The sequence below is a fragment of the Passer domesticus genome, chromosome 5 (assembly GCF_036417665.1).
Source record: "Passer domesticus isolate bPasDom1 chromosome 5, bPasDom1.hap1, whole genome shotgun sequence".
Classification (NCBI taxonomy): domain Eukaryota; kingdom Metazoa; phylum Chordata; class Aves; order Passeriformes; family Passeridae; genus Passer; species Passer domesticus.
Window position 1 is genome coordinate 82,104,263 of NC_087478.1, and position 21,634 is coordinate 82,125,896.

Sequence of the window (21,634 nt, forward strand, 5' to 3'; positions counted from 1 at the left end):
AATCTGAAATTATGCTGAAGTTAACAATTTTGCTTGTTTAGATTGGTGTTAAAAAATTCGTTTACTCCAGTCTGTATGTGAAAAAAGTTGCATTTGGCTTCAACTAAGTTTTGGAGTCCAGTGTTAGCAACTAGGAATTTTTCAAATGCAGAACAAAAATGGAGGGAATTGGAAGGAAAAGAAAAAAAGGAGCATTTTTGTTGATTGGAGTTGGAAAGTTTTTTAGGGCTTGGTCAAAAGCTCATTGACGTCAGTAGAAAGTCTCTCATTAACATGACTGGGTTTGGTTTTTGGGGCATATGATGGCCCAGATTGTAATCTCAGTTAAATCCGATTCTGTTAGGGAATTTATTCACTAGTGTAACACGTTCAATCTGCTCAAAACTGTTTGCATTAAAAGTTTTCTTAACCGTAGGTTATCTTTCTGCCACAACAAAGTAGCCTGTGAAAACAAATACATTTTCTGTATTGCATGTTTTCCATGTAGCTTTACTCAGATTTTATTAAAATAATTTGTAGCAAGCTATGTTATTTTACAAAAGTGGGATTTTTTCTGAAATACTGTGATTTATTAGAGCAGACATCAAAATTACTCAAAAAATATAAAATTATAACAGAAATCACTAAACACAGTGTGCATATTTATAGACATATGTAGCACCTTTATACCCTCTGAAATGAAGTGCAAAAATGAAACCAATCAAAAAATTAAGACTTTTTCAGCCAAGTCTGTAACACGTATAACAAGATGATCCAGTGGCTTATTTAAAAAACAATATTCATTAGACAGCTAAAGTACAAAAATGGAATAGTGGGAAAAAACACCCTGGAAAATCACATCAAAATAAAAACCATGGATGTTTACAACATTATATTTTGTGCCATGTATTACTCTGCTGCAATGTTTGTTTGGAGACGTTGACCTAAGTTTTTCAGGTAGAGATGGCATATGTTAGCAGAGGGAAGAAGGGGTTTGGGAGATGTGTACGGGAGGGTAGGGTACAACGGACATGAAGGGAGAAGGAGTATGTGCACAGAACGTTGCTTTAGGTTGGAGGAGATGTGGAGGAGAAGGCTCTCGCGTTAATGAAGGCAGGTTTGAAGATGCTGGAACCAGTTTTGCTTTCCATTAAAATTAATGAGTAGACCTGTGTGGACTCTCACGTGAGGAGGGTTGTGTGCATGTTCCAGGAAGTCACAGAGTTCTGCCATTGTGCTGCCAGGGAGAGTCATTAGGACCACCTTTGTGAAAAACACTGTTTCTACAAGAAATGAAGGTTTAAGACAGAGGAGAATAGAATTAGAAAACAGAAAGCAATTGCTTCATCCTTTATAGATGGGAGAGCTGCTTGAACTATGAGTAAATACATGTCATATGGTGAAGGACATTTAATGTTTAGTTGCTATTTTATTTCTTAAAACAACTAGCCAATCAAGGCATTAAGTACTTTATAAAGTCAGGAAATTAATGGTCCTTGTAAAAATTGAAGGTTTTTTTAGAAAGAGAGCTGTAAAAGAACAAACAATTACAGGTAATCAATACCATTGTTATTAGGAAACCTGTGAGAACAACACTTCTTCTCAATTAGGGAAAAACTGTATTTTATGTTTCTCTCTTGCAAGCTGATCTTTGTTCACTCCAGCCTGTAATCTTGGTTTATGCTTTATGGATAGGCTTTGTTCTGGGTGTTTTTGAAACATTGCTTGCCTTTTTTAAAGGTTTCAACAGAAGAACAAATAGCAATGAACTCAAAGAACAAAGGATTGTTCTTCCTTTCTTTCCGTCAATTTTTTTTCCCCCCTTTCTTCAAGAAACGCAAGGAACGTTTCATCTTGTTTTTCTCCCCTTTCAGGAAGTTGATGGCAATAAAGTGATGTCTTCGTTTGCCCCGCACAACTCATCTACCTCACCCCTGAAGGCAGAAGAAGGTGGGCGCCAGGGCGGGGAGTCCTTGTCCAGCGCCGCCCTGGGCACCCCGGAGCGGCGCAAGGGGAGCCTGGCAGATGTCGTGGACACCCTGAAGCAGAGGAAAATGGAAGAGCTCATCAAAAACGAGCCAGAAGGTAAGGCCTGGGAAGCTGGCCAAAATTTTCTGTGTTCTTTTCTTTTCTCCAGATCCTTTGGATACGTATACTTTTTAATTGTGCCGTTTTCTGCTCTGCTTGCTTTTCCTTGCCAGCAGAATTAAAGATCTTACAGTTCTTTTCTGCATTAGAGGTGAATTTTATCAGTGTCCAATCGCAGCTAATGTTTTTAGCTTTTCCCAAAAAAGAGCCTAGTGGTGTTTTTGTAACAGTGGCAGCCTCCTCAATATGCCTGCAGTAAGCTAAATTTAATTACCTGGGGGCTTTTACACCACTACTTTTTAGAGTTACTGCAGTAAGGTAATTTTAATCACCTTGAGGCTTTTGCACCACTGCTCCCCTCTCCCCATTTCTAGAACTAAAGAATTATTTATCTATTTATCACCAATATTATCAATATTTTATTGTTTGTCATCAGTGTCAGTGTTTTTGTGGAATGATCTAGTGGACAGGTCATTGTTTAAAAGGTAAGAAGGTAAAGTGAGAGTTAGTGAAAGCTTTTGTGTGGGACACATTGTGGTCTGTTCATGTGTAGTGCAGGTGCTGTACAGGCAGGGAATGCAGGTGTTCCCTGCATTACGTGTGGCCAGCAAGTCTCACCTGTGGCTCCTAGGTGTCCTTTCTGGAGAACAGGTTTTTTGAGGGTCTTTTTGAGACCCTCTCTCCGGCTGGTGGTGATAGGACTTGTGCTCTGTGGGCTGGGGCAAAGACCAAAGATGAGGGTTTTTGATTTTTGCCTGTTTGGGGCAGACTCCAAGCCCTGACTGGAAGGTGAAGCTCTCATCGTGCTCTCTGTAGCTATCTCATGTATATTTCCAGCTGCCTTTTTGGGGCACTGTGAGCCAGTTGTGAGAACATACTGAGTCTTGTTTCCCAGGGCAAAGCAAGGAGACTCCAATTTCATTTACATTCACCTGTCCTGTTACAGAAAACTATTCCAAATGTTTAAAAGCAGGGCTCTCAGGGCCCACCTCAGTGCTGAAGCATGGACTGACAGCACCTGCAAGAACATTTCAGGAGAACCTGCATAATGGAATGGAAGTATGGACACAAACATGCTGGCACGTACAGGAGCATGACAGGATTGTAAATTAGGCTTTTCTTGACTGGAGCATGCAGTAAGGCTCTGCTGGGAAACAAATTCTTTGTCTGAGCATTTCTTTAATATTACTTACAACATTAGTTTTGTATTTAGGTTGATGTAATGGTCAGTGCCATAGCATACCTTGTGCTTTTGGATGGAAGAGATTGCGGGGGGAATGGGTGGGAAGGAGACCAGGCTTTTATCTGAGAGAGGAGAGAACAAGGAGCTCTGGGCAGTGTATAAATACTCTGCTGGGTATGAGGTTGTACAAGCTGCACAGACTCCATTAAGGAAAGGCCACAGATAGACATGAGAATGGTTACAGAGCTTGTGTATTATCTCAGCTCTACTAAAATGAAAATATACAGTACAAACAAAAGATCTACAGCTTTGTGAAGAGATTGGGAGAGAGAGGAGGGGGAGCAACTGAATGTTGGGCTTTGCAAATGCGTGCAACAAAAAATCTTTTCTTCCCTCTAGCCATTGTTCTATTGTCTTTCAAAGGCCATTAAATTGAACAGCAGGTTGTGATGAAAATTTCATTAAGCCCTAGTTAAATCATTATGAGGGTGCCATATTCATGTCTCTGCTTACTCCCCATCCAGGAAAAAATGAATAGGAAAGAGTTGAGCTTTTTTTCCCTTTCTCCTTAAAAGCGAACTAACAAAAGTTCAGAAGTTAGAAGAGAATGGGAAATGGGACATGAAACAAAAGGAGGCCAGAGAGGTGAGGTGGCTAGGAAGAAAATTAGACTTGCATAAGAGCATTGAAAGGTGGTGAGGGACAAATACATCATTTTGACAAGCCTCCCTCCCCCTTCCCTTCAGCCAACATGGTTGTTTTTAGAGTGGCTAATTAAAAAATATATATTTCTGGGTGCAGATGGCTAGACTGTTCTTAGAGGTCCTCTACAAATATGAGCCTTTTCCCTAAATGAGTTATATACTGATACAGCACAGTGTCTTCTCTGTTTGAACTCCAGCAGAAAATTATTGTCATGTCTTCTTCATGTAGTGCTAAAGTAAAATTGTCACTCATCACTGGTTGCTAGTCAGGTAATTAGCATATTAATGAATTTCCCTGTGAATGAGGTGTTACAAGTGGGAATCTTTGATAGTACATGTAGGTAAAAATGCAGCAATTTGTGATAAATGCATATTTCAGTAATGATTTTTAGTCTTGCTAGTTTGTAAAGCTTTGTGGGCTGAAGATCAAGAATCTTGGTTAAGCTTTGCTGCATTATGTCAACAAGAATAATATAATACTTTATTTCCCTTTGGGAAGAAAGGGAAACATTTGCACCAGTAGTTGAGGTTTAATTAAATCAATTTCCTGTGAATCTTTCTAGGACCAGATACGAGCCAGATTCCCATTTCTCTATGTACTCAAAAGTTTATATATTATTTAACTTGCACAATGGGCTGTGTTTGCTCTCTTTTTATTGTTTGAAATATTCCTCTGAATTGCTGTGGGAAACGTGCTTTTCAAGCATTCTCTCAAATGGCCTGTTTTCCTCAAAATCAGAAAAAAAAAAGGGAAGGGCTCATAGACAACTTGAGGTCTCAATTCAAGCCCAGTAGCAGTCAGGGAAAGGGCTTCTCTTTTCTGAAACAGGCTTTAAGGAGAAGGAGATATTCCAAAATATTGATAACAGGTTTGACTCTTTCTAGGAAACTTATTGGATACAAGGGAAACAGTTTTCTGTTTGTTAGAAAATTGTGTTTGTTAGAAAATAAAAGTAAAAATGGTAAGCTTTATTGGTAAAGGACAAGAATCTTTACATTTTAAACACACTGCTCAGAGTGCAGCAATGCACATATGTGAGCACTTCCCTGTACTCACACAGGAGCTGGTAAGGGAGCATCACTCTTCACGTAAATGGTTTTCATGCAGATTTGTTGTATATGTACCCTGCAGGAACCCACACTGCCTGCTCTTCCAGAAGCTCAGCACTGCCTTTTCCTCCTTGGATATGAGTTTGGGGGATTGGGGGGTGTTTTTATAGGGGTTTGTACTTGGCTCCAAAGCTCTTTGCTCCTTTTCTTTTGCCCCTATTTTTGCCATTTTCATGCTGCTGGATGGAAGTGTGTGATTGACGATGAGTCATGCTGACACAGAGACATAAGTGTTCCAGTGGATCTAAACCTCGCCGAGTTTTACTCATTACTAATACAGTGCTCATTTTTCTTCTCTCAAATTCTGTGGAAAATCCTTATATGCAGCTTTAGTATTAGGCCCCCAAAGGCATAACCTATTACTGAAGTCACACAATGTTATTTTGCATGAAACATTCTGTCCTTTCTAACTTGAGCTTCAGAAGAGGAGTCAGTCCCCTTTTATTCCTGGTGCACAATAATGAAGATAATGGAGTGGGTTTGGAGAAGCCTTATACACTGTGACAGACCTCAAGCCCTTGCCCTGAGGGTCGTCTGCCGACCATGGGATTCCTTTTGCAGCTAAAATCATTAGGAGAATGAGATACAGGCATGTTTTTCTTCTGTTTTCTTCAGGCATCAGAGGATGGCAGAGACTCCCTGTCTGTCTGTTCTCCTCATTTGTAGAAATGAAATGGAAATCTCTTTGAAGTCACTGAGCTTGACACAAGTTTGTGAAAGAAAAGACCAAAGCAACCACTTAGCTTTTCCTTGCACTATTAATGTGATTGGATTGCTGTATTTTAATTTATGGCCTGTGCTTGTGGAAAATTAAATCTCTGAAATCTCTGTAGCCTTTCCCCTAAATGTATGGCTTGGCTTCTGGGAAGGAAAGAGGCAAACAAGTAAATTCCTTCCTATTTTTAGAATAAGCTGGCGTATTCTTTGGCTCTTTACATCTCCTAACTTTTCATTAAGAATCAATCCTCTTTTTCCATTTTGGCAGTTTTTACAGGTTGTGTATCTGTTCATCTTTAAGACCTTCATAGTGGGTCTTCTGAGGCCAGACCCGTGTTGTTGCACGGAATTTGTAGGAATTCTGTATAAAGGAGCCTATGAACATGTACCTGATGAGCTTGTGTGGGTGCAGTCATTCATCTGCATGGCCCTTTCTTCCTTGGGAAGCACCTCTGAAACTCAGTTCATTTGGGCTGTTTAAGTGAATATTTTGAATTTTCCGTAAAGACACGTGCACAGATATACACACGTACATACATGCACACACACACATATATATAATGTATTACATGTGTTTAGACATAAATATATATGAACACACACTCTCACAAATTATTCATTTATTGTGTTTCATATTTATCCTGCTCCAGAATTTTGATCTTACAGTCCTTAGGTCTTTAGAGAGGGAGCAGTTAATGTCAGCAGTTTGGTAAGAAGGGAATAGGTGTGTGTGCAGAGCTTTAACAGACAATGTGGGTACTAGAGCCTCATGTATTATAGTAGGCAGCAGTACAAGTAATTGCCTGTCATGAAGAAAGGGATGAGAAGAGCCTCTTGGGCATGATTTTTGTCTTCTGAACATCCCCCAAAGGCTGTTTGTATTTGATGTTTAAGTTTACATTATAAATCACAACACCTGTTAATGTGGTAATTTAAATGACTGTTGTTTAAGCAGTTCTGTAATCTATAAAAGTGAGCCATGCTGAATTCAGACTCTCTAGCTGGGGTATCTCCGAACATTATCAATTTTTTCATCAGCAAATCTTGTAAAAAATCAAGTTGTATCTCTCTTTTTAAAACACAGATTCCAAAGCAGGCCATTCATGGGCACAAGAAGGGTGGTCTTTGAAATGCAGACTCTTGTTTTTAAATAACTTCGGATGGGAAGGGATGGAAATCAAGTGCACAGATTCAGGAAAGGCCTAAGGATACTGTAATTGGTTGAGGTTTAAAGTTCTTTTGTTTGGTTCCTCTCTGCCCCTTTGACAGAGTACAGTTGAAGAGGCTTTGTAATGCTTTTCCACTGAAGGACAAGCAAGGGTATTTTGCAGTTGAGTACTTTCAAGTTTTGCTGGTGCTCTGCTGCTGCTGTGGAAGGATGCTTCAGGTGCCTTGTGGTTCCATGCTCATCTCTGCAGTCTGTCACCAGAAAAATGTGTCTTTTCTTGTACAGCAGGCCAGCATCAAACTTCCATTTCTTCTTTCAAAGACCCTGCCATATGGAAATATGCCTTCCCATACTGCTGATACAAATAAAAAATAATTAAAACATTTGAAAGTTTATTTGTGAAATAGGCCTATGTGAAGAGAAGGCCCTGTTAAATACTGTAGCTTAAATTTTTATTAACAAGTGCTTTAACTCTAGAACAGAGGTAGCCTAGTTTGAAGCCTTGCCAGCTCTGACTTGCTCAAAGTGAAGTTTATTCATTTGTTGCCTTCAGTTTTTAAGTGTTTTCCTTCCCAACAGTTTAGCCTGATAGTCATGGTTCATTTCAATGGATGTTTTCAAAGTTTGCTTAGATTCCCTTCCAACTCTCTCTTCTTGCATCCTCAAAAGGTTTTTAGCTTTTGGATTTTTCTTCTTCCTTTTGATAAAGGCATCTGAGGTGCTGATACAGCATCTTGACTATAGAAGAAAGCATTATGGTCAAGTGAGATACAGGAAACTAGTCCTTTTGGAGAGAAGATGCAGTCCCTCTCTCCCCCTCCCTGGTTCAGAATGAAAGTCTCCTCTGATGAATCTCTACAATTAAAATTTCTTTCTGGGTTATGTTCACTCCATAATACTGAACAAGCAGGAGCCAAAGCAGAATGCTTTCTCTTTTCACTTCTCATCTTTAACAGTACAACATCCGAGTGGTTCAGAAAGGCAAAAATAATTATTTGGGCTCCTGTCTGCCCTTTATCCCCCAGATTCCTTACCAGCTGTGATTAATTTCGGTGGGATTTTTCAAAATTTGCTGTCACTTTTGACCCCACATCATTTTGCCATGCGTTTCCTCTGTTGTATTCCACCTAGATCAGCCTGCATTTACCCTTTGGTTTTCTGTGTGCTCTTTTAATTATTTTTTTTAATTATGATTATTTTATTTTCATTTTCCCCCTCCCCTGGAAAAGCCATGAGCTGTCTGACCTTGGTTTTGGTCCTCGGGTGAGTGCTGGAGGAGGCTCTGCCCCCGGTGCAGCCCAGCTGTACGTGGGGAGTGTGCCAGCTCCTCGCGCGCCGCAGCTCTCGGGATGTCATTTATTCAGGAGTGGAGAGCAAGCCACCTGTTTCTCAGGCCTCTTGTCCCTCATATTAAAGGTTCAAGCCCTCGCTGAATAGTAACATCTTAATCTGGGCAGCATGCACACCATTTAGCTGGAACCTATTTGTCGAGCTAGCAGGATTTGTGGGATTTTTTTTCCCCTTTCTCTTACCCCTGAGGCGCTTGTCACGACCGTGCATTTTAAAATTAATCAGACCTCCCAGGCTTGTGTGACTGTGTGGTTTAACATGAAGAAGTGGATATCAAGTATTTGCCCTAATTAAATAGGCCTGCTTGGTTTTGTTCTAGTGGATGCTTGGTCTTTTTTTTAATAAGAGCTGCTTACGGAGGAGGCACGGCCGGCTCTAGAGTTAGTGGAGAGCTCACTTCAAAGTTTTCCTCACCACCTGCGCCCTGGATGCTGAGACCTGAAGGGCTCCCTGTGTTCTTTCTTAACAGCACCATTTGTGGGAAGTGAGTGGAGGGGGAAGGGGGAAATCCAGCCAAATGAGAGAGAGCTGAGGGAAGGGGAGGTGAGGAGCTGGGACGAGCATGTGCACTGGCTTTTGGAGCTGATTAAGATGACCTGTCATCCTGTCTGATTAGCTTTAGCTCTCAGTCTGTGCCATCAGCTATTCACAAGGCTGTCTTGTGTCTTCTGTTTACCAGAAGCAAGGGAAAGCCTCTAGTACGGCAAGGAGCAACATTTGCAGCAACTCCCACTTGCTTGTTTAGCTAATGAAGTAGCCTTGTAAAAACACTCCTAAGTTTGGAGCTGCTGCTGAGCTTTATTAGATACATGTCTGCTTAACATTGGTATTTTTAAGGTGGCTTGAGGGTTGCCAGCCTTATGCATCTGTGCGCATCTCCTGCACTGTGCACAGGCTGTACTGGGAAGGCAGAATTCCTTTCAGCACCTTCCCTTCTCATACAGTTTAATTGTCCTGTGGTTTCTGCATTGCCTCAGGAGAAACGTGCTATATGTGTGTGATTTCTATGATGCATCAATTGAAAAAGTGCTCAAAAACCAAATAAAAGGAGAGTTGGGGGGAACTCTCTGCCCTAAGCGCCCTAAAACCTGTTACACAGTAATTAAGGACTGCTAGCATTTAGCAATTCAACAAGTTAATTTTAGCCAAAAACTAGTAGAAAATTTGGAACAGTCAACATTTTTAGACAAAATGTTTCTTTGGAAATGATATTTTTTGTTTTTAAATGTTTAAGATGATTAATCTGAAAGAGAAATGAAAACATTTCAATTAGGATTCAATAAAACACTTTGGGTCAGGTGGAAACAGCTTTTCCCCTGACTTGGTTTGGCAGCTGAAATGAAAAAATGCAAACTAGTCAAACAAAAATGAGTTGCAAAACCTGGTGAGGTTTTGGGGGTGTTTTTGTATGTAATGATCTGTGAGGGACAAATGAGCAGTTGTTTTACAGACACTTAAATATATCTGAATGTTACACACTGTGGTTTTGAGGGCAATCTGTAACATTAGTCAGAAAAGCTTTCAAAATTCAGTTTTCTCCAAATGTGCAAATTTCTGTGCCTTCTGAAGCCTCAAGTCAGCAAAGTTCTGCAGCACCTAGGGCATTTTAATTTGGAGGAGATTTTGGAACACACAACATTAGATGTGCTTGGCCTGTCTTTGCAGCCAAGACCTCCGAGTCAGTTCTAGAGGACCTGGGAATCTGCAGTTGGTACACCCCAGAATTTTACTTTGCTTTCTATAAAAACTCTTGCAGCCAGTACACAGTAAAAAAAACCAACCTGTATTTATTTATTTATTTCCATAACAGTTGAAATTGCTGAAGTAAAACCCAGCAGGTAGGTAGGATGATACTCCACCGATTTAAAAGTTTATTGTACGTCCATGCACTAACTCACTGCCATCTTTCTCTTCCTCTCCCAGTATTATTATTCCTATTTTAATTTTAAACCTTGGCAGAACCCAAACGTAAAGAACATATTGACACTGCCAAGCATCTGTCTGGTGCTTGACAGCATCATAGAAACCCTTCCAGTGTTTCCTCTGGGTTGCTATTGGTTATTTAACAACACAATGCAAACGGTGCAGTGTGGGTGTATGTGAAAAGGAAAGAAAGGTTGAGGTGGGGGGAAGGAGCCCTGCACGAGTAAATATGTCTTTCATCATATCTTTTGTTTGGTCTGTTTGCTGTGTGCTATTCAGCAGTCAATAGGAGTTGTTTGACGGTTCTGCAAAGGGGTAGGAAACCTTTTCTTAAACTTTTATTCTCCTGCCTTTGTCTCAGTCCGTGAAGTTCTCTGCTTTTGTTTTTCTTGCCCCATTTTGTTGTCACCTGTCTGTTGTTCAAGGGGTTTTGGTGCTGCTGTTTGGCTGATGTGAGGTAAGCTGATACTCACGTCATGCTCCTGCTTGGGAGCGTTCTTGTACAGGTGAAGTGGGCTTGAGAGAGCTTAGGAGAGATTTGCTGCTCTGGTCTTTGGGGCCATAGAGCTCTTTCAAGCTTTCATTTCAATATATTTATTTATCCAGAGGAGGAAAGTGAGAAGTGAATGAGGAGAAAAATCAGGCTCTGCTTTCTGCTGAAGAATGCCCTGTTAGCACTTGTGCGACTGGGTAAGGCTTTCTGAGATGTTTAGCCTTGATTTAATTCGTATTTAAGATTTCTCCTCCCAGTGCATTAATATAATGTCAATGTAGAATGCATTGCATGGTGTAATTACTGGAGAGAGCAGTAGTTGGGAAAACAGACGGTAATTGAACACATGGCTGTTTATTACAACAGGACAGTGCTCCTACGCTGGTATTTAGGGCATTAATAGGGAAGAATTGATTTGTTGTTTTAAGATGAATTCAATCACTGTTGCTTAGGCCTTTGTTTGTTCAGGCCGAGTTATGCTTTGTTTGTGTTATGTGCCCAGGAGGTTTACACACCACAGCGTGGCATTAGTCATGCAGAGGGCTTGGGAGCACAGAGCCATTTACATGAACAAAGGACATTTTTCTTTTTGGCTCTGTTTATCTTCCTCTCCAGTTTTGTTGCCCTCTAATCTATCTCCATGTCTCTCTCCCTCCTTTCCCCTGCTCTCCTTCCCACCCCAAACATTTCTAATCAATGCAGAGGTCCTCCCACGTTCTTCCTTCCTCCTCCTCCTCCTGATTCACCCTCCTGGAGACAAATGGAGCAGTGACTGGCAGCTGCAACACGGGGCTGTGGTGTGGGGTAAAAGGTGGAAATAGGAGTGGTGGCTTCAAGGTTTTCCAAGGAATTTTGGGGCTGGGGGAAGCAAGGATTGCTTCCAGAGTGAGCAGAGGGGAACAAGCTGTGCCCTGCACATCTCCACTCTGGGTGATGCCTTGGGAAGGCTGACCTAGAACGAGAGTTCTAGTTCTATTCTAAAGAACAGAGTAGGAGATGGAGTTAACGAATAAAGCAGGGATTTATTCAAAGGATCTCCTCCATGGATCCCCCTTGGGCAGCACCAGAGCCCAGCCAGGGCTGCACCCAAGATGAACCCAAATGGTCCCAAAATGCACGAGCACTGCCGGGGTCTCTCCCTGGGCTCAGCTCTGCCCCATGTGCACATTGCAGTTCAGTGTCCAATCCCAGCTGCAGCTCCTGCAGTCCCATCCTGCTTGTTTTTCTCTCTGCAGCCCACGGGGTTTGTGCTCCTGGGCTGGGATTGGGATCATTTGTCCTTGGTGCCCAGCTGGAGCAGGAATTGTTTTGTCTCCCTGCTCTGTGCAGAGAGCTCACCATCCCCTGATGTGAACCCAGACCCACACACTAAATCAGCACAGAATGTGAAAAATAGAAAAGCTAAAACCTGGGGCATGACAGAAGTTTGGTGTGATGGAACACGTGCACCTTTGGTGTTGGCCTGTGTTCTGGAGGAGCCCTGATCAGGGCACATCCTGGGACTGAAGGAGCATCCTGCCCTCTCCTCACTGCTGCAGGTTGGAGGGAGGAGAAAGCCATCTGACTGGAGTTGAGTTCCTGGTCTCCCTGTTGTGAGCTGCAGGGTTTATATTTTAGGCTCATTGTGCTTGAAAGGAATCTTGTCTTGATTTATTTCTTGAGTGTGGAAGAGTTAATGGACACTTCAGGGGGATGTGGGCCAAATTCTGCTCTCAGATGTGAGTCAATTACTCCCAGGGAATATGGAAGAGCTTTAGGAAAGCAACACTTGACCTACTACAGGATTGGTGAAGAACCCAACGTGACTTGTTTTTCTATCCCTCTACAGACAGGGATTAGGCCTGTTCCTAGAAGGAGGAGGATTAAAAGAACTGGAAGGTAACAACAGCAGCCAAGTCCGTGGGGTCACTCATTGGTGGAAAATTTTATTGCCTAGCTGGTAAGATGCTTGTATTTAAGCACAGCAGTACAGCATTAATTGCCTTTTGGGGCACAGAAAGTACTGGCTTAGGCAGCACCAGGAAGGAGAAGCACAGATGTGTGACACAGGGAGCCAGATTCTTCCTGTCAGGGAGAAAAAGCAATTTCCTACACTGCAACGTGCAAGCAACCTCCATTGTTCCTCTGAGCCTTTTAGCTGTAATTTATTAAATTATTGACTCTGCAGATAAATAATAGACACACAGGAGATGAGCTCTGTGGCTGTGAAGTCCAGCAGGGGCTGTTGGTTGTGTATGGGACATGCTACTTGGCTACTAATTATCATTGTTTTCCTAAATATCTAGGAATTGCAGTTGCAAAGGCCAGCCCATATGCCCAAAGGAAAATATGATTTCCATCTCAAAAAAAACCCCAAATAATTATTGTACTGCACTGCCAATAAACAAGAATGATAACAGCCAAAGATACAAAAGCCTCAGAGTTGGGAATGGTGTCCAAGTGCTTTATCAGGAAGGAAAGTGGCTCTCCTGCCTTGGAAGTGGTTATCCCAGTGTCCTGTTTTTGCGGTGCAGTTTGGAATGTGGCATCAGTCTTGTACTGTAGATTAGCCCACACAATCTTAAGGTAAATAGTCTAGAGATGAAGATCACGTGGAAAAAAGCCTCTTGGTTTTTTATGCACCCTGATGTTTTTATGCTGAACTTCTTTTCCTTTTCTGTTTTGCCCACAACACATATCCCATTTCAGTAACTGAGCATCTTATCTCCCACAGAGTCAGGCATCAGGGGGAAAAAAATGTAAAAGCAAAAAAAGTCAGCAACTAACCAGAAAAATGGTTTCAACTGCAGTGATTACTGTGTATTCATTTGATTCTGTAGGTTTGCTGGCTTGTTACAAAATTAATGCATTTTTGCTGAGATGTCTATATACAAGACCTAAACAAAGTCATGTATTTCCAAATAGTTATATTTCCATGTATATGAAATTAATATACGAAGATGAAACTAGAGGACAGCAGGCTCTTGCTAATGATTGTCAGCTGCAAAAATTCTGGGTTCCACACTGATCTCATGTACAGCTTTAATCAGCAATGGTGTTTAACTAAATATGGAGACATTTCATTGAAGATTATTTTATTTTAAGTATTTTTTTTTCTGCATTTCCTCTTGCTGTGTCATCTAATTGATTCACATTGAAGCTTTTGGTTTGGGTATGGGATGTCTGGGGTGCCTCTCCAAACAAAATGCATTCTTCTCTTACTGACTTGGCCAAGTCAGTCCTCTCTGAGTTCAGATGAATTAGGGAGCTTTCACTGGTAGTCATTCTATAATAAGCATAAAGCTATTAGATGAATAGTATACATAACATAGCAGTTTAGGACCTTGTTCTTTCTGCTGAAAAACAGATGCAATCTTTTTGAGCCAATAATGGGGCTTTTTGTTACTGTTATTTTATTGTTAAGGTTACTGGGTGGGAGAACATGGTACCCAGTGGGTGCTGCACAGTGTACATGACCCACTATTTTAAAGTAGTGGGGCTCACAAAGACAAAACCATGAGAGGTGCTTTCTTACATTGCCAGACTGCAAAATGTTCCTGATAGTTCTCTGTAAACTCGTTTTGTTGGCTGGTGCTTTTGTTCTGGCCTCACGCCACAGATGTGGCATGGAGCAAAGTGCCACTGAAGTGCTGCAGAGTTCAGCTGCCAGTTCCATTTCATCCTTGGGCTCTCTCAGGTCGGTGCTGACAATTGATCTGCTTGTGCTGGGCACTGTAAATGCTCCCCAGCAATGGGCTGTGGGCACCAGGCACTCCTGAGTGTTCTCAGGGTGCAGAGTGCCTGTTTGAGCTCACCTGCCCCAGCTGTGTCAGCAGACAAGTCCCTGCAGACATGCAGGCAGGTGAAAAAGCATCCAGAGGAGACGAGTGGAGATGCTTGCTGGATTTGCATCATCAGGCAGCATTGGGGGAAAATAGAACAGGGAGACAATTCTTCCAAGCTTTTCAGTGTAAGGAGGCTAAAAGTTGTGCTTTGACATTCTTCAGCCCTTCCTTTCTCCATTAGAATACACCTTTGCAATCTGATTCATCTTTGGGTGGGCAAAATACTAGTGGAGATTAGTTTGTTTGGTTTTGTTTTGGTTTGTTTTTTTTTTTTTTTTTTAAATCTTGTTCCTGCTTGGAGAGGGCACTGGGATTGTTTAAGCAGTGCTGGGTAGCTTTCCTCCCAGGCTGAATGCAGTCCATAAAGCTGTCACTTCTGTAGCTTAATACTGGGTCTTAATGTATTAATTCAGGGCTTTCAGTGATCTAGGACACAACATGTGCCAGGAGTGGGAACTAAAATTAGAGGCAGACTTTTGGCCGTGAGAGCTGCTTGAGGCTACTTGGGGTGAAAGAGGAGGGAAGAGACCTGATGTCAGTCACAGTCCAGGGGCTGTGAGAGGTCCAAAGCATCCCCCAAAAGCAGTTTTCCTGCAGGTTTTTCTGCTCCACACCCTGTGGTGAGTGGCCCTTCCTTTTTCTGTTTATCCCACTCACTGAGACAGCACTCAGGGGTTCATTTCACACTCCAAATCCATGGTGAAAGCTGTTTTAGTTCATTGTTACACCAACAACTGGACATTGGTGAAGTGGGATTGTAATTCCCATGCCCTCCCCTTTCCCACCTCCCCCCTTAAATAGTAGCCAGTCTCCTGTAAAATGCACCTTAAAAAAGTGAAAACATTGTGAAACGTGAAACAAAGTGAAACTCTTGTGAAGGATTCCAAGTTTTCATTCATGGAAAGCAGCTCCTGATGATGAATAAAAAAAAAGTATGAGGCCAAATAGGGCTGAGCAACAGAAAAATAGTTTCTTCCTCCTCCACTTCACTGGATGTATTTTATTATGGAAAATTTTACCAGAATAATTTCCCTGTAATTTTTCTTAATATATCATAATTCTGTTAAGGACTCTGAATGAAGACTAATTAGGCATTATCGTTTGGTTGTGTGGACTCTCCTGTGATTCTTTCTTGTTTACTTTGCTCAAACTGTCGGTGCTGTTCTGGCCATGTAGAAATAATGACTGTGTTACCTCATGAATATGAGATTGCAGGGACCTTGTGTGAGATTGCTGTGCCACTTGTTCCTCCTCTCTGATCATTTCAGGCTATCTGAAACATATTCTTTCTTTTTGAATAGAGAAACACTCAGAAGCACAAGTTCATAGACATTTCATCTTTGCTAAAACATCCTCAGTCTTTACCTTATGCTGGCTTGTCTCTTTCTAATGAAATGAAAGCTGCACTTTGGCACTTCTGTGGGATTCACAGAAACGTAAGAGGGGGGCCTCATTCAAATGAGATACATAGAGATAATTCTGCGGTATTAAAACTTTGCCTTGTATTCAAACAAAGAAAGATTTGTAAGTTTTTAATGTTAGGGGAAAAACACTTTTCCTCTGAAATCTGTACTGTGAATCTAAACTCTGATATTTTGCTCCTATTCATGTGCAGCACTTTCTTTGATGACTGCTGGAGTTCTGATCTCACAGAGAGCAGAGAATATTGGAGTTGAGATTTCCTGAACAGAGCTTAGGGGATAATATTGTGTTCAGTTTGTTTCACTAGATGCAAGCTAATCAGGGAATAATTAACAGTCAAAATGCCAAGGTCCTTGTTCATGTGAAGGATCTGGTATTGAAGTCCTCAATAAAGTAACACTCACATGGAATTCAGTGAGACTTTAAACTGAACAAATGCTTCAGGATTTGTCCCCAGCTTTTTTGTCCCTGTCAGTTTTTAATGAGCATCCCATAAAAGTGTTTAACAATTGTACTGACTTTGATTTTTCAAGGTTTGGTGGAAAATTGCTTTCTCAGGTTGAGGAAAAAAAATGTTGAAACAAAAAAAGCACATTTTCTCATCATGTTGTCTAACGTAGTGTAAGCAGATTCAAAGACTGTCTCACATCTTGCTTTCTGATAGTTAGGGATGTTGCAAAGAGTGTTGTAGAGAAAAGGCAGGGAGGAAGGGTTACAGCTGATAGATGGAGATATTTTCGACCTCATCCTAAATTCTTGGGGTTGAGGTAAAATTTAGACAGCAAGGCAGTCAGTGGTGCAGGTAGTTTGTTTGTTTAATAAATGGAGGGGGGGAAATGCCAGTTCCAAGCTCACCATGAAGAGACAATGGTGCTGGAGTGCCATGGGCTGGTGTCGGAGGGAGCAGCTCGGAGTGCCTGCATCCATCCCCTGCCTCGTTCCCTCGCCTGTCACTGAGAGCTCCCAGGCTGAGACAGATGGCTGCTGGTTTCCTTGTGTGCGTGGGAGACAGGAACTTCCACATGTGATTTTTTACCATTTGGTAGTAATTAGTTTGTTGTATAAATTAACATTAACTGAACCGTTCTTCAGGCATTGTTTGTCATTATTCTTTGAGCCTCTGAGTTGGGTAAAGAAATAAAAAGTGGGGAAGAAACTGCTTCTTATTTTGTGCAGGGAAAGGACTCTGTCATTAGGCAGAACAGAGCAGCAATTATCATTGCATGCCCAGTAGACTGAAAACTTTGAAAAAGCACTTTAAAAAGCGAGATTTTTTTTTCTTTTCCTCTGGAAATATTAATGGAAATTAATGATTTAGATGTGCAGATAGGCTTTATAAAATTTGTAAGAATAAAGTATGGATGTAAGCAAGGGTAATCAGACCTTCCTGACATCATCATTATTACTGCTGCTGCGACTAGCACTGCTGCTGCTTTGATGTGTATTTATAGGGAGTAGAGGGTTTATTTATTTTTTAAATGCACGTTCTCTCAATATTATTCCGTTTTCTCCCCATTTCTGTAACATTTCCTGATCTATTTGTGGTAGGCAGTAGGGATCTTGTGCTGCATATCGGGAGATGAGCTATTGCTGGTTTTCTCTGGGGATTTCTGTCGTTTCCAGCAACCAGCCAAATCGGAATTGTCAGGAGAACAGCCTCTCACATGTTCCTTGGCACTTCTGCTTCCAGACTTGGGCAGAATCCAGACATGCAGAGGTTCGTGGACATGAAAAATAACAGGGAAAGTGCCCTCTGGTATTAGCCCAATATTTTAGGAACATATTGGGAATCCCTGGGTTCATTTGCTGGTAAAGTTCAATGCTTCAGCAAGTAAGGAAGTTTTATATCTCATTATACTGAAGTTTTTCCCTTTCTTACCCAGGAGTAGCTGAGAGCTGGTGTAGGTATGTGTCCTTCAAAAGGGCTCTCCCAGCCTGGGTACAGAGCTGGCAGGGTGGCCAGGGTGGCCCTGTGCATTAAATCCTCTGACACAGCCTGGGCTGCAGAATAAAACTCAGGTACAGCCCATCACACAGCACTGCCCAGCTTCACTGAAATTCATTCAGTGGCCAGAGTATACCCTCCAGAGAAGGGTTCATGTGGCTTGAGTTTAAAAGTGTCCTGGTACTATCTTGTGAAACAGAATGAAGGCAGTTTTACACCCAGCCTTGGAATTTGGCTTTGTAAATTGATGTTTATTGTGGTTTGACTTCAGCTTGTGGCGTGCAGGGCTCACACACAGGAGGTGAATTTGGGTCTTATTTCTTCTCTCAGAATTGCTATTGATATTTACATTTGTCCAGGTAAGTAGTTTTGCCTGGACAACAAATGCTAGAAAAGGACTTGAAATTCTGAAATAAGTAAATAAATGCAGCTTAGTAAAGGGTTGTTCTGTTTTTCTTGGCACGGTGATTTAGCCTATATGAAGCTTTGTGCTGTTTGGGGAAGAGGAAGGTGGGAGGGAGTATGTGGGAGCTTTGGTGGCTGGAAATGTAAAGAGAATCCAAGCTGAGTACGCTGAAACCTGCAGCTAAGGGACAGCTACCACGGATGGTTTTCTTTTTCTCTTGCTTTCTGGCAGTGGCTCATGCTGCAGCCGAAGGGATCTGTGATGCTCCAGCTTCTGATATCAATGAATCTTTCTGAACCATTCTGTCGAACCCTTTTTTCCCCTGAGCTGCAAAGCCAGCAGGCGCTGTCCCTGCTGTGGTGCTGGGTGTCTGGAGGTGTTTGGGTGCAGCCAGCCCAGTGAGCTCTGTGCAGTTCACCTTCACCCTGCTGGAGGGCTGCGGGCCACGAAGGAAGAGCTGAAGGCTTTTGTAGGAAGCGTGCAGCACTGTACCAGTTGTAGGGCTGGGGTTCTTTCATCCCTGGAGGAATATTGGCAGAAAAGACCAGTCCAGTGGTGAAAAGCACAGAGCAGGCTCAGGAAACACAGTTTCTTCTGGATTTTTTTTCTGTGTGGTGTTTTCTCACAGGTTTCCCCCACAAGCTTCACTCTCTGTGTCCAGTGTCTGTGGTTTTAGGGTATGGTTGACAGTGACAGTAGCTGTGTGCCTCTTCACAGTGAAGTTTAATTGCTGCTTGGCAGACACAGCCTGACAGAGGCCCTGCTTTACAAGAAGGGGCCAGACACAGATCTGAGGAAGCAAGCTCCCTGGAAGTGCCTGGTACAGCTCAGCCCCATTTGCACAGCCAGAAGTGAGCTGCAGGCTGGGCTTGGGAGGCAGGCTCAGCAGCAGAGCTCACTTCTGCCCCAGTGGCAATGCTGCAAGTGGAGCAGCTGCAGAGTCCGGCCCGTAGGGTTCTTGTGCCTGGAACAAGCTGGCACAGTGGCCTTGTGGGGTGGCTGCGCTACCAGAAGATATGGTTTCCATAGGTTGTCCTAGATTGTCCTTTCTTGGAGCAGACAGCTCTCCTTGGTGGATCTCTTGATGCTCATAGCCAGAGCAAGGGCTGTGCTGGGACATCCAGCTGTGGTGCTCCTGCTGCAGGACACTGTGCAGGGTGATAGCCTGAAAAGCAGAGAGAAAATCAGCCCCTCCTTGCCTGCCACATAAAACATTTCTTACTGCCTCACATGCTGCTCCTGACAGGCCTTGCAGAATTAATTTATCTGTTTTGTGGACATGCAAGTTATGAGCTGTGGCATGGCAGGAAGGTGAGGAATTCTTTGTTTTGTTTTTAGTTTGGGGAAGGAGCGGGTGGGAGGGAGCGTGGGGGAGCTGAAAGAGAATGCATTAATTAACCCAGGGGGATGGCTGGGATGCAGGAGCGAGGAGCTGCAGCTTTAAACCCAGTGATCTTTATCCATGGCTGGGTTTGGGTCACAGACCTTGGATAAGAGAAGGGGGAAGAGGGGTGAGCAGCAGGGTGGGCACAATGGGAACCAGATGTTCCAGGCTGGCGGGGGTCTGGCCTCTGTGCTGTTGTGTGGCAGGGCAGCAGTCTCCCCTGCACTCAGAAGCATGTCCCTGTTCCCTGGAGCCCTCCTGGCCCCGCTCACACATGCAGCCATGCACACATACGTGCTGCACACATGCACACGTGCCCGCACAGACAGCCCTGGCTCCGCTGCTTTCCTCTGGCCTACCTTTCTGAATGGCCCTGGAAGACTAAACAGGTGTTATCTACTTTTGATTTCAGTGCATTTAAATTAATCCTGTCAGCTCAGCTGTTAAAACAACTGTCATCTCCAGCTGTTAGTAATTTTCGACTGGGCACTTTTGCAGGTTGCCAAGTTCTGAGCCTGCATTGTGAGTCTCTCGCTCCCTTTCTCTCCCAGAGCTATAGTAACAATTTGTATTTTTTTTAAAGGGGACTTGCATTGCACTGTTTTTACAGCGAGCCCTGTTTATTATATATTGAAATAATATCATCACAAAACCCAACATCATCCTGCCAGGCTTTGGAATAAAGAGCTAAACCGTGTGTGGAGTGCGGTGCATATCAATCTTCTGTGGGTTTGTTGCAGCCTCTCTGTGCATTTTAAATTTGAATGAGAGATGAATCAACCTGAGAGTTTGGGAGGGAGGAAGAGAAGGGGCTCTAAATTTTTATTGCCAAAAATAGAGCTTTCATTTTAGAAGCACTGGTCTCTCTTTTCCCTTTTGTCTTAATGTGCATTTAATTTTCATGACTAAATTTACAGGAGGCGCCCTGAACTGAAAACATTTTAAATACCTTTCAGTTGTTAGATTAATGACATAGACATGGCACGTGTGAAAATTGTAGGAGAAAAGAAATAAAATGAGGTTGGATACGTGTTACTGACTCCAGTGGGCACTCTCTGGTGTGGCTTGCCCCTGTGTGGCCAGGATCTAAGTTCATTAGCAGTGCTCCATCAGGAGCACTTGTGGATTGCCTGCCCCCAGTCCTGCCAGGGAGGGCTCTCTGTGCCTTTAAGGTTCCACTCCTGGCACTTGTCTGGCCACGTTTGCAGCTGGTGCAGAGCTCAGGCTGCTCCCTGGAGTTATTGCAAGCTGTCCTTAAACACTGGGAAGGATTATTCAGGAGGTTTTTTTACCAGCTCCTAAGAAAAGGATGTGCTTAAGAAGTGGCTATAGGTAATCTTTTCCTCAGCAGACCAAGTAGCCAAATAAATGGGAATCTTTAAGAAAATCCCATGTTTTATATAGTCTCCTACATAAATAAGGGCAGTGTTTCTATATCTTTTAGTAAAATAAAGACTTTCTATTTAAAACCTCCTTTCTTATGTTTTTCATTATCTTTTACTGTTTAATTTCTTCACAAAAAATCTGCTAAAATAGGAGACACTCCCCAAATATCACCGGACTAATTATTTGCCTTTCACTTTTTATTCTTGAGCTTAGATTAAAAAAAAAAATTATTTAAGGAAAAAAAAATCAAAAACTTCACCAATAACATGAAAAATAAAAATATTCTAAAGTACCATCTAATTCAGCAGGGCAGGTGTTGATCTAATTCCCACCTTAAAATGTATCTCTGCTTTTTGGCATGTTCTGTAATACACAAATGTAGCTATCTGAACAACATCTCAAATTCCAGCACAGTTCTGGCTGTTTCTGAAGGACCCCCACATTAACGTCTTCCTAGAAAAATTTTATTCTTTATTAAATAACTGGATTCACATGCACCAGTCTTTGGGTGTGCCATTGTTATCTTGCTTCTCATACAGTGGTGTCATTTCA

The 21,634-nt window shown here is 42.3% G+C and overlaps 1 protein-coding gene across 9 annotated transcripts in view; it reads left to right on the forward strand.

Annotated features, from left to right (window-relative positions):
* SOX5 (SRY-box transcription factor 5) overlaps positions 1-21,634 on the forward strand; it is a 276,165-nt gene that overhangs the window by 65,247 nt on the left and 189,284 nt on the right. For all 9 annotated transcript variants that reach the window (XM_064421478.1, XM_064421482.1, XM_064421474.1 and 6 more), the window contains one exon: positions 1,854-2,064. In XM_064421478.1, coding sequence (XP_064277548.1) covers positions 1,854-2,064 — 211 coding nt within the window. The remainder of the gene's footprint in view (positions 1-1,853; positions 2,065-21,634) is intronic.